At 40.7% G+C, this 17818-nt stretch overlaps 1 protein-coding gene across 8 annotated transcripts in view; it reads right to left on the reverse strand.

Annotated features, from left to right (window-relative positions):
• Positions 1-17818, reverse strand: part of ssbp3a (single stranded DNA binding protein 3a) — a 196470-nt gene that overhangs the window by 45026 nt on the left and 133626 nt on the right. For all 8 annotated transcript variants that reach the window (XM_072573747.1, XM_072573749.1, XM_072573745.1 and 5 more), the window contains exon 5: positions 2765-2854. In XM_072573747.1, the coding sequence (XP_072429848.1) occupies positions 2765-2854 (90 nt within the window). The remainder of the gene's footprint in view (positions 1-2764; positions 2855-17818) is intronic.

The following is a 17818-nucleotide window of genomic DNA, read 5'->3' on the forward strand; positions in this document are numbered from 1 at the left end:
CCTCTGGACAAAAAGTCTTCAGCAAAGTATCCAGCAGCGACAATGGGTGAGGGAAACTAAATTTCCCTCCCCACAAGGAACCTCCCTGCACGTGTTGATTAACTAAAGATGAAGATCAGAACTGTGCAACCATTTTCTTTGCCTACTTCTCCATACTAACAATATAATCCACTGGTTCACGTAGTCCATGAGTGTACAATGTAGACAATTCACACTTAGTATTACACAAATGTGAAGATTATTACCCTATGACAAGTCTATTAATCTCAAGATTTGCTGCAGTATTTAGCATTTGTATGGCACCTTTTATTAATGCAGGATATCCAGAAGTGCCTTCCTTCAATATGGTTTCTTTGGGGCATAATCACACTGGTAAATTTTAATAACATTGTTCATAGTATAGCACTATGTTTCTGATCTCTCTTGGACACTAAAGAATGTTTTACTATTTCTCTAGTTTTAATTTCTCTCGCAGATCCATTGGTTTAAAATTTTAGGAATAATTTTAGTGGGTCCCAGTCTGGGGTTTATGGAATTTCTTACCCCAAGTGAGATTAATACCAATTTACATATTTCCTGTGCTTGCATAATTAACACATCTGCCTGCTGGCTTTGTGCTGAATGTCATTTTTCCTTTTCCATTATGTGGCCCTATTAAACCTGCTCTCTGGTGAGTTGACTGCGTGTTTGTTATAAAATCCTCCTGAGGTTCTGACATGATGCCTATCACAACAAGCAGCATCTATTCCTTCAAACGTCATTTGGCAATGATAAAGGACACAGCTAAAAGCTGTATAAGAGGCTAATTAAAATTTCCAATTTGAGGAAAAAAAAAATCTTTAACAAACTTAACCCAGTCTACACAAGGTGATGTAACGGTTATCACAAAGCATTTTACTTCCTGAATACTCTTGTCTTTTTATTCCGCTCCCGCAGAAGATTTCAAAAAAATATCAGAGTTGAGGAGCTCCAAGCAGAAGGATCACAGAATCTGGGATTCTCATTCTTAAAGCAGTGAAAATTTACGGGAGATTTAAAGAGGCATTCAATACCATAAAGCATTTTGACAGGATTATAGAAGTAAATGTTTCTGCTAATATGAGAGCTAGTAACCAGAGGTCACAGATCTAAGTTACTGGGCTAAAGAATCTCTGGGATAAAGCAATTCTTGCAAATTTCAATATACAGACTAAACGGGTGTGAGATACATGTTGAATTAATAATTTTAAGGCTGTCTGATACTTACGTATGAAGAAAGAAGTTGGTGTGGCTGTGGGGAAGCAAAGAGGGAATTGGATCAATCCAATAATAATTGGAAGAGATCCTTCAAAAGGTCAGCAGGAAGCATGATGGACTGAAACAGCCTCTCAGTACTGTAGGACTGAGACTTTCTCAAGATTCAGACATATGGAGGAACATAATTCCACGGACATTGCTGTTTTTCATCAACTCATCCAAATTTTTGGGGGGAGAGCAAGCAAGAGAGAGATAACAGTGAGAAGTAGCAGTAGTAGTGATGGGAAAGAGGGGAAGTGAACAGCGGAATTTCAGATTATTCAATTTTATGAACAATGAATAGCAAATACAGTCAACTATTCTCATTCCTAATGCTGTTGCTGTGTGTACCAGTTTCAATGAACCAAAGAATTTTCACAACTATTCATGCTCGATATACCCATAATTCCTGAGTGGAAAATTAAAAATCAGCCAACACTGAACCACACACAAGAGTGCACAAACGATCGATTACATACTTCTTCACCACAGACATTAAAACCCTTTGGAATTGACCATACAAGGAGTACATCCCTATACCACAACCAAGATTGCATTTTAAAACTAACAGCCAAAAAATTCAAGGGTTCTTTCTCAGGTTCAGCAGTCACTGTCCCTGATAAAAGATCCTCATGTGGAATTTGTTGAATGAAAATCAGTGCGCAGTCAACTTTAGGTGGATGACTTAAACCTAACTGCACCTTTGGAAAATATTTCTGATTCTTGGAGACAGGATTTATAGACAAAAGAATGAAAAAGCACTTTTAAAAGCTGGAGATTGGCAGTATTTCGGGCATTGTGAATATTCAACTCTGAACATGGGATCATGTATTTTGGGTTTCTCTGCCAGTCTCAAATACATTTCACTTTGGTTTGTGATACATATACTGTAGGGGGTTTGTGGTGCAATGGCAAGTGTCCCTGCCTCTGAGCCAGGAGCTCCCAGTTTTGAGTCCAAATCCAAGACTTGGCCATGGAAAATGTGTTTATTATGGGATTGATTTTCAGTCTGTAAATCCGTTCAATCTGGCTATGACAAGCAGTAACAGAGAGAAAGTCTCCTGGTCAATGATGTTTGAAGCAGAATAGCACCCCACACATCATAGGCTCTAGTGACCAGTTAGAAACCTGTTCTGGAAAGCCTAGCCTATGGAAGTAGCCATAAATGCGTGCTTTGTCTGCCTCATGTGTCACTCCAGGCAAGAAATGCTTCAAAGTTAGAGTCTACATAAATCTTGGAAAGAAATAATGAGTAACACACAACCCACCATCTCCTATGCACATCAACTGGCAGCCAGTGTACCAACCAATCTTAAAATCTACTTGGGTTAGTGGAGGGGTTGTAATCCTTCCTTTAGCCCCAACACTCCGAATTCAAAAAATACAAAGGAAATATGTCTCATACATTAGCTGAAACCTTTTATAAATCTGATTCACTAAGGAAAAATAAATTCAAAACAGTTTCAAGAAAGGATGGTAATCTTTGTACCTGAAAGAATCCTGGAGGAATGGGGCCTCCTGGTATCCCATCATTTGGAGGAATGTTTCCAAGTACAGGACTTGGCGCTGCAGCTGCACTCTGTAAGAAACAAAAACACACCAAGGTTATAATTGACATTTTCTTACCCTCTCAGCCCACCTATAGGCAGATTATCTGCCAAATGCCAAATTTGCAATGCTGGTCCCACTGGGAATCTGTGGCAGCATTGTACCTGGGATTCATTTTCTTTGTTCAAACTTTCAAACGGCAACCTCTTCCCTTCTTTATTTCATCCTTATAATCTTCACATCATGCTTCCAGAATGCTTCTAATTCTTCTGAAGTACACCTCATACCTTCACCGTAAAAGAACAGCCATTCTGGGTGTTTAAATTTGGTTGTCGAATAGCCAGTGGAGACTACAATCAGGAACATCAGAACTGAACCTGTCCATGGGGGAATTTTCCAGTAGGGGTCACTGGAGAGTAATCAGTGGGAACCCAGAGTGATTTTTCACGTCTTAGCACAGAAAAGGGTTCAAATATGGGACATCTGTAGCCTATACAATTCATTACCACACCAAGTGGTCTCCTTACAAAAAGGAAAGAGATAAATTTGAATCTAATTTACCACAGTTCAGTTCTACATTGCTTTGCAAGCTCAACATCCACCGATCCATGAGCATTAAATGACAGTACTTCCATGTGAAGAACTGGTCCTCTCTCTCACACTAAATATCAATTTTTACTCTGATCCTCTTTACAAGCCTCTTGGTGTACTGAAAACAATAGTTTCTTCTCTCCTCACTCAATTGCAGAATATTATTTACCTCCTGAAGACCCTCTCAGATTCCATACATGTTTGACTAGTAACCTGGCTCTTATGTCTCTCCTTGGTCTGATTTGACAAAAGGTAGACGGTCCAGTACTGGGATAGCTCAAAAACAGATTGTAGCTTGGGAGAATGAAGGAACACAGTCAATAATCCGTGAAGTTGCAACTCTAACACATCACTGCCGTGTTTTCTTAATAACTCAATCAAAGAAATTTCATCTATGCCTTCACATTTCACTCGACATCTCTTGGTACCTCGTTCAGCCTGGCAAAAAAAAAGAATTCTCTGTTTTGATTGACCTTGGAATAAACAATAATTATGAGTATGAACAATGTCAGCTTCACAAAGAAAATATGTATTGATGCTCCAGCTGAGAAGTGAATTGGAGGCCCATAATCTGCCCCTCAGCGCAAAAGATACAAAGGAATGACTTTGAAGAGCGGCCAGGGAACTGACTCGTGTGTCCAAACCAACATTTGTCCCACAATCAACACCACCAAAGCAGATGATCTGGCCTGTATCACACTGTTACTTGCAGGAGCTTCTTGTGTACAAGTTGGTTGCTGCATTTCCTAAAATGACAAATGTGTCCAGAGTTCTAAAATTCCTTAATTAGCTGAAACATGATTTGGGTCATCTCGTGGTTGTGAAAGGCAGAATAAAAAAATGTAAGTCGTTCCACCACCCCCACAAAGTGTAAGCACCACTTAACTTCCCTATTTGCACTACAGACAAACTTAGTTTCCACCATTCTCAAATTTCCAGTTTACTTGAGCAATATTAACATGTTGGACCGAAGGGTCTGTTTCCATGCTGTACACCTCTACGACTATGTCACTGGAATGACGTACATATTGCTGGGTGATTGACTCAATGATACAGTTCCATTTCCAACAGGAAACTTACAGCTTATCATCAGATGCTGTCCCGGATCAATCTTCAATCCTAATCCACTGCCTGGACGTACACAAGTAGGAAGGGCATATCAAAGAAAGATTAGCCTTTGGGCTTTGATAACTTCAGCAGTCAAATGACTTTTGGCATGAAGAATGATCACTTGGGTAAGGTTCCCAACATTTGTTGGTAGCACATAGGAAACAGCACCTCTAGCAGACAAGAAAGAAACTGCAGAAAAGAGACTTGCACATGGTCCAATGGCCTGTCATGGGTGACCCCAACAGATGTTGGTGCATATACTTGGGTTCAAGAGGAGAGCTGGTATCATTTTTGCAATAAAATAATTTGAATTTTTTTCTAATCAAGTTACTGTTATCTAATGCACTCAAATTTCACACAAAAGGAAAGTCAATTGCTCTAAAAGAAAAAAAAACCTTTGCTAGCAGCATAATTTTACAACTGGGAGACAGATTTGCTCCTCAATTGACTTTTATTAAATAAAACTAAGCTGGTCAGCAGCATTATTTCTTTTTAAACAATAAAGGAACATGGTAAATGCACTGCAATTATTCTAAATCTGCACAATTTCAATCCATAACTTTTAAATTCAAAAGGGCTTTAAATTCACAATATAAATGCCTCAGTTCTGACGGATTTGATTCATTACCTTTTTATCATTTTTTTCCCCCCAAACTGTTGCTTTGGTTTAGTTCTGATTTTAAACCAAAGCAAACATCAGTAATTTAAAACAGAGACCCAAGTGAACAGAAACAAGTCAGAATAATAAAAACGCATTAGAATTTGGTTTTGGTGGAAGAAGAGAGAGTAACATCAAGAGACCAAATGATGTCATCATATGCGACGGACCAGGGTCATAAGAAACCAAATGCAAGGCGTTTTGCTGGAATAGTGGTGGGCTGGTGGACAAAAGGAGGGGATTTACCAGTTCCATTAAAGATGGCTGGAAACAGCATTTTCTTCATCTATCCATCCATGAGTGATTGCACTCATGTGACCATACTAATCTTTTGAAAAAATGGACCCCACTCTCAGTGGGTGAGATTTCTAAAGGATCATGACCATGACACTTAAATGAAGGAAGAAAAGTTTTTTCTATGTCCAGCGACTCTGGTCATGGACAACTTCAGAATCTATTTCACGGGAATGTCATCCGGGGCTAACAACTTTGATTTCCAAAATCCTAATCAGTGTGCTGCTCGAGAGGTGTGCAACTGTGAAAACAAATCGTAGCAGAAGCATCTATCTTCAGGACAGGTGGGATGAGAATTTGCAGAGGGTAGAAAATAAAAGAATAATGAAATGATTCTGTTCTGACTAACTATGTGCGAAAGAAAGTACAAAACTGGATCACCGTTTACAAAAATACTCAAACCTTGACTGAAGTCAAAAATAGAAGTAATAGTAGATTATGTCTGGTTGATGATCAAAAATAAATTTTTCCTTTCAAAACATTCAACAGTCAAGAATTTAATGTATAATAATTTATAACATTACAAACAGTGCCTAACTGACTGGGATATATTTGCTACAATCTGATTTATTGGTCAAGGGTGTCAGAAGAACAGAGTTCCTTCATCATTATTCAGGAACCCTCACATATTTAAAATATTGAGGGGAGATTGAACTGAACTTGGTCTGTCTCAATAACAATCAACTAAGCTACTAACCAACATTACAGAAGAAATTCAGCCACTCAGACAAGATTCTAATCCTTCATAATGGGGCACTAAGTCAACCAGACACCATCAGGTGGAAGTGAGAGTTTGGGGGATGATAAATATTGTAGAAGCCTAAATTTCACACTGAACCAGTGTAAGATTTTGAAGCTCCAATGCACCCTTACTCACTACTGTATGTGGAGGCAACATTAATGAGTCAACATGACAGTTACAACTGAACTGGCTTCCGCTGCCTCAAATGGATTTCCAAGAAATTGAAGGGCAATTCCTCCAAATACCCTACTGGACGGAAAATCCAATGCACTGACCTTAAACTGAGATTTCACATTTCATACCTTGATACCACATTAACCCTCATACCATAAAACCAGTTGTTCAATGACTCCTTCCCTACCTTCCTCTTGAGGATGACGTGGAGGAGTCGGTGTTGAACTGGGATGGACAAAGTTAAAAAATCACAACACCAGGTTATAGTCCAATAGGTTTATTTGGAAGCGGTAGCTTCCTTCAATCATCTGATCCTGTCCCACAACCACCTAAAGGAGCAGCGCTCCGAAAGCTAGTGCTTCCAAATAAACCTGTTGGACTATAACCTGGTGTTCTGCGATTTTTAACTTCCTTGCGAGGTTGCAGGTCCACATTAAGTGTCTCGGGCACCAACATTTATACTACCTCAAAGTGCTATTTATTCTTCATTTTAGCCTCGACAGGGAGGGCTGGCCATTTAGCAGCATGGAGGTCAGTCAACTATAAGTGTTGCCACGTAGTAGTTATGGCACAATACTGGGGCGACATCATGAAGACTTGACAAGTTAAATTTAATAAGTTTGATATCAGCCAGTATCAAAAGAGGTTCCTATAAATTAAACATGAACCTGCCAAGCATACTCAAAGCTCCACTCTTAAATCCATGCTAAAATAAAATGTATAATAGTTCTTACAGTACAAGGCCTATCAGGACAACTAAAGATAAGGAATGAATGTATTCTTGCCAACACTACAAATGTTTCAAGGAGATAGCAAAGAGAGAAGAATCCTGCCTTATCTTCTTTTTAGTCCAGGAGACCTTTGGCTATTACAGTGACCATACCGCCCAGTGTGTCTCAGAGTCAGTAAAGTTAGTACTGATGAAAGTCAGGACCTTCTGCACGTTTTAGTGTAACTCCATGCACAATACTCATTCTGTGCACCTCCAGAGCTTGAGAGTTTATTTTGTTTTGAAAACATTGTTTCCAAGAGATGAACAAACCCCAAGTGTCCTGCTTTTTATGTTCTTAAGCCATTACAATGCTGAGCATTTTTGATTTTGCGAGCTGGTTTTGCCCCTTCATTCTTGTCTGCGAAACTGCTTTCACTTGTGTGTTCAGTCGCTCCTTATTAAAATTAGTTGTTTTTAGAGGATTCCATTTTAACGTCTGCCCATCCCCCATTACTTCCTTTCAGTGGCTTGCCAGAGCTATGATAATCTCCAGCTGGGTCACACATGCCCTCCATTGCTTAGAGGCAATACAGAAAGGAGCGATACAGCCTCTTGTATAAGCAATAAAACTGTTCAATGCTACCTTTAAAGCATTTCTCAATAATTACAATTTTGTTAACAAGACAAATAGCATTTTAAAAAATCTACACAGGGAATTACTGCATCACTTTTTCCCTTTGCTTTCTTTTACAATCTTACAAAGCAGCCAGTACTTAGGCCATTAAATATTAAACACATTTCAGGAGATTGCAGCAGATACTGGGAGGTAGAATTCCCAACTGGTCAGACAGCGAATTGCCAGAAACTTGAAAAACAGACACACACCAGAACATGCAATTCAGAAAGTCAAGCATTGCAAACTTTGGATTCCTTTTGTGAACCGTCATCTTCATTCCACTCACTGAACATATTTGAGTTTATAAAGGGAAAATATCAGTTTCAGTCTTCACTAATAGCAAACAGTGAAACACTGGCAAAGAAAGTATGAATGCATAACAGAAAAGAAACCTTAACTTACACGTGCAGGAAACATAGTTGGAATGAAGTTAAAACTCCTAATGTTTAAAAGATCAAGTCAATGGTGCCAATCATATAAAATCAGCATAAGGGTTCTTGTGGCACTGTGATAGTGTCTCTATCCCTGGGCCAGGAGGCTTGGGTTCAAGTCCCAGCTGCTCCAGGTGGTGTGTCATTAGACCTTTGAACCAGATTGATTAGAACGCTCTAGAAAGTCAGATTGACCACCAAGGTAGATTGGTAGCCAACACCGAAATCCCCATCAACCCAAACAAATTATCGTCTGCCAACCTCAAAAAGGTACACAATGCAGTGCTGCTCCACGGGCACCCAAACCATCCATCATCCAAGTAGCCATTCTTCACAGCCAGGTAATGGGTTTTGAAAGATTTTGAAAGATATGCAATGTGTGCAGATATAATGGTGGAGGAGGAAAAAAATTACAGTTACAACCAATCACACACTCTCATATAGAATGATATACAACTTTATAGCAAATGTCATTGCAGAATAGCCTGGTTCAAGAACTTCAGCAAATATTTTTCCCTCCTACTCAAACGTTCTAAAGCACCTATTGCACCCCCTATTATCATTATAACTGGCAGTTCAGCAACATTACATTGTTTTTGAACCAGTATTAAACAAAGTTGACCTGTCTTTGTTAAAAAAAATAAATCTGATATCCTGCTTCACAAAAAGTGCATGACTCCCAGGTGGAGTTCACACTAAATTTCATGACTTATTGTTAGATAGCCTGTGACCAGTGGAGTGCCACAAGGATCGGTGCTGGGTCCTCTACTTTTTGTCATTTACATAAATGATTTGGATGCGAGCATAACAGGTACAGTTAGTAAGTTTGCAGATGACAACTAAATTGGAGGTGTAGTGGACAGCAAAGAGGGTTACCTCAGATTACAAGAGGATCTGGACCAGATGGGCCAATGGACTAAGAAGTGGCAGATGGAGTTTAATTCAGATAAATGTGAGGGGCTGCATTTTGGGGAAAGCAAATCTTTGCAGAATGGAAACACTTAATGCTAAGGTGCTAGGGAGTGTTGTTGAACAAAGAGACCTTGGCGTGGAGGTTCATAGATCCTTGAAAGTGGAGTCACAGGTAGATAGGATACTGAAGGCGGCGTTTGGTATGCTTGCCTTTATTGGTCAGAGTATTGAGTACAGGAGTTAGGATGTCATGTTGCGGCTGTACAGGACATTGGTTAGGCCACTGTTGGAAAATTACGTGCAATTCTGGTCTCCTTCCTATCAGAAAGATGTTGTGAAATTTGAAAGGGTTCAGAGAAGATTTGCAAGGATGTTGCCAGGGTTGGAGGATCTGAGCTACAGGGAGAGGCTGAACAGGCTGGGGCTGTTTTCCCTGGAGCGTTGGAGGCTGAGGGGTGACCTTATGGACGTTTACAAAATTATGAGGGGCATGGATAGGGTAAATAGGCAAAGTCTTTTCCCTGGGGTGGGGGAGTCCAGAACTAGAGGGCATAGGTTTAGGGTGAGAGGGGAAAGGTATAAAAGAGACCTAAGGGGCAACTTTTTCACACACAGGGTGGTATGTGTATGGAATGAGCTGCCAGAGGGAGTGGTGGAGGCTGATACAATTGCAACATTTAAGAGACATTTAGATGGGTATATGAATAGGAAGGGTTTGGAGGGATATAGGCCGGGTGCTGGCAAGTGGGGCTAAATTGGGTTGGGATATCTGATCGGCATGGACGGGTTGGACCGAAGGGTCTGTTTCCATGCTATACATCTCTATGACTCTATATGACTGCTTGGGACAGACGTGATGGATCAGACCATCTATTCCTCTCCATCATTCAGAGAAATACTCAAGATTTCCAAACAGACTAATTCAAGCAATGTGGATATCACTGGCTAGGCCAGCACTTATTGTTAAGAGACAACTATATCACTCTGCTTCTTAAGTCACATACAGACTAGACCAGGTAAGAACAACAGCTCGCGAACCAAAAGAACTTTCCCAACAATCAACAATGATTTCATCATCATTAGATTCTAATTTCAGATTTTTATTTAATTCCAATTCCACCATCTGCCTAAGGTGTCTGGCTATTCAGAAAGTGTCTGAGACACTAAACAGAAAGCCAAATGAAAAGATAAAACATTAAATCATTATAAATAGGGTGGCCAAATTTAATACTGTCGTTTCAAAATCATAACCTGCCCTACATAATCCTCAAGACCAACATTTTGCCTGTTCACAGAGTCAGTTTACTGCAGCACATAAGATAAACACATCGCAGCAATTCAAAGAACCATCTCAAGAAGCACCAATGAGATTCTCTGAATCAAAGCAAAAAATGTTGCAATACTTGAAGGATAAGACAACATCTGTGGAAGTGTTAATACACAATGGTGACAAAAGGCCATGTGTCTAAAACATTGACTGTTTCTCCCTCTCCATTTGTGCTGCATGCCCAGCAAGTTGTTGGAAAAACCCATCTGGCTCACTAATGTCTTTTAGGAAGGAAAATGCTGCCTTTATCTGGTCTGAATTACATGTGACTCTCAACAATGTGATTGACTCTTCGTTGCCCTCTGGGCAATATAATGCTAACCTAGCCAGCGACGCCCTCATCTCATGAATAAAATGTCGGGTTTTGGACCACAAGCTATGGGAACGATGGTGGATTGGTCCTGGTGGTAGGAACTGGGGGAGGCACTGCTTCTGACAGCAAGCTCAGCATTTTCCCTATACTTGGCAAATCACGGTGTATTTTGTTTTGGGGAGTGAGAGAGAGAGAGAGAGAGAGAGAGAGAGAGAGAGAGAGAGGGAGGGAGAGAGAGAGAGAGAGAGAGAGAGAGAGAAGGTGAAGGGAGTGAAGAGTATTACAAGCTTGCTATCCATATTCCTCCAACACACAGCAGTTTGAATGCAGACAGCAGAACAGAAATGGGTTCAGTCTGTCATCGATGATGGCTGTAAAACAGGTTTGGTTCTGAAGCGAATTGTTAGGCTGCATTTATAATTTGAATCCACTCTATTTTTGCATTCAGTTCATGTACACAGTACTCAATTACGGGAAGTGCTCAGCTCGCAAAAATCCTAGCCACTAGATCAGCTCTTTTCTCAAACCTTGAAACTGCCATTTGGATTTTATAAACTGGATATTCCCATTTGCAGAGCTCAGCTGGAGAACTGTACTTCATATTAAGGAATACTGAGTACATGGATTAAACGAAGAAATTGAATAGATCCAAATTATAAGTCTGCCCGAAGCAATTCATTTTAAATCCAACCCAAGTTGGAGTTAGTGCATCCCTTGTATACAACAGACTGAGCTTTTCAGATCTGCCTGAGGGAACCATGATAAAACCAGAGAACAAAACTCAGAGGGCGTAAAGAATTGCAGCCCTGAATTTTGCGGCAAATTATTGCCTTGGTCAGGATTCAATTTCTTGAACATTGATGCAAATCTTAGTAAATATTTCAGCCCTTAAACTGGTATTGAAAGTTTCTTTTGTGAAGAAAAACATTGCAAATAAGAACAGAAATGCTGATAATACCAAACAGTGGTCCTTAGGGCAAAGCTATCAATTTGTTCAGCAGCTCATTCACCACCTTAAAGCACCTACTCCCTCCACCACCAACTTAGCATAGCTGCAGTTAAACCTGGGCGATGCAATGCAGGATTCTGAATTATATTGTGCCATGCAACAAACAGGTCACACAAAACAGATGCTCTCTACAAGCTGAGCCTGTGTATAGCTGCACATCCTTAGAAGAACCATGCGATACAACAAAGGGCCACACACAAAGACAAACAAGAGAGAACACGATCTGGGTGCATGACCTACAGGTTGCTTTAGTCTAACAACAGTACCAACCTCCAGTGTCTAGAAGGAGCACCGCTCTGGAAGCTAGTGCTTCCAAATAAACCTGTTGGACTATAACCTGGTGTTGTGTGATTTTTAAGTGTCCACCCCAGTCGAACACTGGCTCCTCCACATCACAGGAGCAGAGCATCCAGCTCTACAAAAAACACCATCAGATCCAAATCTCCCCAGTTAAGAAATGCAATGCCCTGGAAATCTGTCATTGTTATTTCAGAATCACTGGGTCAAAGCCCTCTAATTTCCTTCTTGGTAGCACTGTGGATGCACCTTCATGGACAAATTGAAGGCTTACCAACTCCTGATAGCAACTGGAATGGGAAATAACTTGCTGGTATTGCTCTTGAGCACCAAGTCTTTTGAAATTAAATTTCCACAATTTCCTACCACTCGGGTAAATTTCTGTGTGAAAAACAGATATCAGAGGCATTATTACAATTTAATGTTTTGTTTATATTTTTCCCGCTTTCACTATTTGCAATAAAACAAACATTCAGGGATTACTGCTCCACTAAAACGAATTCCAAATTCCTAGAAGGCTAAAAGAACGATGATGCCAGAGGTTAATATCGATTATATCCCCTAAAATTTACTCAGATTTTTGGATTTCGATTTTCTCTCCTTTTTAATGCTAAAAATCAAGAAACTAAATGCCTTCAAATCAGCGTTCAGAAAATTCACTCACCAGTCCTTCAATTTTATGGTTTCATAAATGTTATTTTTGAAAGTAAACTTAAGAGGAAAGCATTTATCACAGAATAATCCTATTCGCAGAAACTGGATTTTACAAGTAGCAGTACACCTGGCATTGCATTCATCTGATTAAAAGAAAAAAAATCATTGTCTAACAGTACCACAGTAATCCAAGCCAAAGTCACTCAATGAACCCACAAAAGGAAAACAGGGCTTCAGTGGACAGATATCCCTTAGCCACCAATGAATGCAAACACCCTTCAGCACAGTACAGAAGCCATTTGTATCTATTACTTATATTCAGAGAGTGTTTTGTTCCAAGAAAAAGATTAGTTTGACGTAAAAATGTGCATGTCGGGGTGGAAAGTGTTGGTAAAGTGGATGAACTGTTCAACCTCCTCGTGGGAGCACGAGGCAGCGCCGATACAGTCATCGATGTAGCGGAGGAAAAGGTGGGGGGGTGGGGGCAGTGTAGCTGTGGAAGATGGACTGTTCCACATATCCTACGAAGAGGCAGGCATAGCAAGGGCCCATGTGGGTGCCCATGGCTACTCCTTTGGTTTGGAGGAAGTGGGAGGATTGGAAAGAAAAGTTGTTCAGGGTGAGGACCAGTTCAGTCAGTCGAAAGAGGGTGTCGGTGGAAGGGTACTGGCTGGTACGGCGGGAAAGGAAGAAGCGGATGGCTTTAAGTCCTTCGTGATGGGGGATGGAGGTGTACAGGGACTGGATGTCCATGGTGAAGATAAGGTGTTGGGGACCGGGGAAGCGAAAATCATGGAGGAGGTGGAGGGCGTGGGTGGTGTCCCGAACGTAGGTGGGGAGTTCTTGGACTAAGGGGGATAGGACCATGTCGAGGTATGCAGAGAGGAGTTCGGTGGGGCAGGAGCAGGCTGAGACAATGGGTCGGCCAGGGAAGTCAGGTTTGTGGATTTTGGGCAGGAGGTAGAAACGGGCGGTGCGGGGTTGTGGGACTATGAGGTTGGAGGCGGTGGATGGGAGATCTTGAATACGTTGGTTCTGCTCTTCTAAAAAAAGTGTGGTAAGTGTTTCCTTTGCCAGGTCGATGTCGATGGAGGTGAACAGTGCTGTTACGTCGAATGAGATCATTGTTTCGTCTTCCTCTATTTTGATGTTTTTGATTTTTAGGAATTTTAGAAGAGACCATCAGACACCCCCCAACCACCATCAATCACATTACCAACGAAAACATCATGAAGCTAGTGGACCTGTGCCTCACCACCCACTTCACCTTCAACAACATAATCTGCAAACAAACCAACAGCACACCCATGGGGTCTCCGCTATCAGGATTCATACCAGAAGCGGTAATGCAAAGACTAAAACAAACAGCCCTACAACCATCCAACCATCTGGGTCCGCTACGTAGATGACACCTTTGTCATCACAAAACGAAACAAGATAGAAGAGACATTTAACATCAACAACAACACCCTCACAGGCATAAAGCTCACCAAGGAGGAAGAAACCGACGACAAACTCGCATTCTTGGACGTCACAGTCGAAAGAAAGGTCAACGGAGAACTACAAACCTGCGTATACAGAAAACCGACAAACACTGACCAAATACTCAGCTACACCAGCAACCATACCAACACACAGACGAAGCTGTATCAGCACACTATTCCAATGAGCCACCACACACTGCAGCACAGACAAACTTCAAAAAACAGAGAACCACCTATACAATGTATTCAAGAACGACGGATACTCAAAAAATACAGTCCGCAGATTCCTCAAGAACAAACCACGCAAAGCAGACCAAACACAGCCAGAAACCCTAACCACCTTACCATACATCAAAGAAGTTTCAGAAATGACAGCCAGACTACTAAAGACCCCTCTGAATCCTAGTAGCACACAAACCCACCAACACTCTCGAACAAAAACGAACAAACTTAAAAGACCCAGTACAACCCATGGACAAAACCAACGTCGTCTACAAAATTCCATGCAAGGACTGCCACAAACACTACGTAGGACAAACAGGAAGAAAGTTAGCCACCAGGATACACGAACACCAGCTAGCCACAGAAAGGCACGACCCTCTCTCCCTCGTAGCCCTACACACGGATGAAAAAAACCACCATTTCGACTGGGACAACGCGTCTATCCTGGGACAGGCTAAGCAAAGACATGCCAGAGAATTCCGAGAGGCCTGACAATCCAACCACAACGCCATAAACAAACACACAGATCTAGATACCATCTATCAAGCCCACAGAAAACGAACAGGAAATGACATCACCACAAATCCCCGGAACCCCATCCAGGACAAACATATAAATAGAAAGCAAGAGACAATAGCTTCGCTTCACTTGGAGGTCACCACTGATTATGTTACCTAGCCAGGTAATGAAACGTCTGGATATCAAACCTACAGCTCAGCAAGCAAACCTACACCCTAGAGAACATCTTAAAATAATTTAAGACCTTGTAAAATGGGAAATCATAGTTAATTCCAAACCTTTCTTGTACATCCTTGGTTTTCATTTCATCATCAATGATGGAGCAGTGTTACCTGTGCTAAGGTTTTCTCTCTCACTAAAATTCTCCATTTCTCTGCTCTTTTAAGAAATTCCTTAAACCCCATCTCTGATAGAGCTTTTTGGTTGGATGTTCTAATATTTTTGGTCTCTTTGTAGTACAGAAACTGGGTGCTGTTGAAAGAGAGAGAGCACGAGAGAGAGAGAGAGAGAGAGAGAGAGAGAGAGAGAGAGAGAGAGAGAGAGAGAGAGAGAGAGAGAGAGAGAGAGAGAGAATGGTGTCAAACTTTTACACCATGCACCGATGAGGTCAGAAGCTTAAGAATCTGAAATCTCAAAGGAACAACAATTTATACTGCATGAGAAGACAATGTTGATTTACCTCTGAAACAAAGCAGTTAAATAAGCTCCATTTCCTTAATGTGTTAATTGAGAAATCCCACAAATTAATTCTCTATTACTGTCCACCACAAAGCCAATTTAATTTCAGTGGTCAATATACACATTGGAATTCCTACAGTTGTATAGGTTGGCCTTCACTATAATCTTCTAACGCGGGCCCGAGTTGTTTACTCACTGTTCAGGCACAATGCCAAAACGGTGTGCAAAGTTATCCTGTGTGATAATGGCATCCCCTGGTCAGGTTGCTGCATATAATGGGCTGAGAAGCAGCAAGAACTCAAACTCTGTTTCTCTGTCCACAAGTAGCCAAATCTGAATTTCTCTAGCACTTTTGCTTTTTTTAATTTCAGACTTTCAGCATCCACAGTATTTTACTTTTAGCCGAAAAACACTTGGTCTACTTCAGATTATCCAAGCAGGGGAAGGTACCTCGAAATTTGAGCAAAAAGGGAGGAAGCCACTCCATGCTGTCACTCTATATTACTAAAGGTGGCATTCTTCACTAACCAGATGCTGTCATCAACCTTAAAAAAAACCCAGCAAACTACATATCAATGTATAAGGCAATATATGAACTTCAGTGCCTGTGCAATGCCAGGTGTGCAGGACAATGCCCAAAGACTGACAGGTTGTACCATACCCTTGGGTCATTTGCATCAGGCAGAGTACTTGCTGTACTCAACCAGCCTACAAAAGTCTGATGTGTATTTAAACCAAAGCTTGGCTGTTAACTGTTTCCTGGTGTGCTCTCCATCACATCAACCCTTGCAGAGGACCTTTTTCCAACCAATGAGTACCACTTTCTCCAGCAAAATATAAGTTCTTGGTCTCTGAGATTTGATTTTCTTGCAATTCTGTCCTAACACATGGAATAGGAAAAGCTTTAACATTATGCCTCTTTTCCTCAAACAACACTTGAGTTTTAATATTTGCTCATATGATACTAAACAATGTTTTGCCATGATAAACTGGTCTATGAATAAAAGCTGTTATTCAGCACAGAAGAGATAAAATGTACTAAAACAAGGTCAAAAATCTCTACAGGTAGTTCTCCTATAACACGCATTAAACAATTTGGTTGCAATGTGACTAGTGAACAATGGACATTTTTAAATAAGATGAACTTTCGTTTGCTGTTACTCGGTTCCATCCCCAGCATCAGCACAACCTAACCTCAGGATCCTCTGTCTGCAAAATGCAAATTCAATGTGTTCAGCTAAAACAGGAAATACAATCAGCTCTGCAAGCCTTGAAACTGGGAACTGTAGTCTACATTTAGAAGGAAATTTATTTCAAACCAGGGGAGAACCTTTAAGAGGACTAGACTGGACTTCCTTATCAGCATCACATGGTCAGCTGGCTCACGTGTTTTCTGGTGAAGAGCTTCTCGAAAGGTACAGTGCTGTAGTCAGTGATTACATCTACTGTATTATTTCATTTAAATATATAATTTAGGATTTACTTAGACTGTGGTACCATTGATGTTAAGCTAACTACTATATTGTTTTGATTTTTACTGATATTTTTGGTGGTTCACCCGTAACCCTGTTTTTCCCATAGGCCCCATTATTTACATTGAGCGACATTCTATAACATGGTGTTGCCCTGGAACACAACTACCTGTACCATGAAACAAGGTCTGAAACAGTCTCTCTGATGAAATGCAACACTTGTTTTGCTCCAAGGTCACAATCTTTGATTTAGATGTATGGAAGTTCTATTTTAAAAAAAAGATAACCTGCAGAGCTCACTCCCATCATAGGAGTGATAGACAATACTGGCCCCCACATATCAGCTAAACCTACATATATTGGAAGGATGAAGTAATTTCAATCCCTGTGGGAGACAGACATGAATTGTAGGACAAGAGTTCTCATTACACTATAGAAGCCCTCCTGTACATTAAAAAGCAGTCATTCTTTCTGGGTGACATGAGATCTAGAGAGATGGCAAGCTGACTTTGGGAATGCTACAGCAAAAGACCCAGTACAATCTTATACAATGTCCATGCACTCAATTTCCTGCAGAGGTCACTGGATACAGATCAAACAATTCTTAGCTACAATTTCTGTCAAAAGCCCTCAGCAATGTACCTATGACAGTATCTAAAGCCATCATCAGTACTAACAGAAAGAATACACATACCTTTTAGAAAAACTGCTTGAAATTTG

Source organism: Chiloscyllium punctatum, chromosome 7, assembly GCF_047496795.1.
Source record: "Chiloscyllium punctatum isolate Juve2018m chromosome 7, sChiPun1.3, whole genome shotgun sequence".
NCBI lineage: Eukaryota > Metazoa > Chordata > Chondrichthyes > Orectolobiformes > Hemiscylliidae > Chiloscyllium > Chiloscyllium punctatum.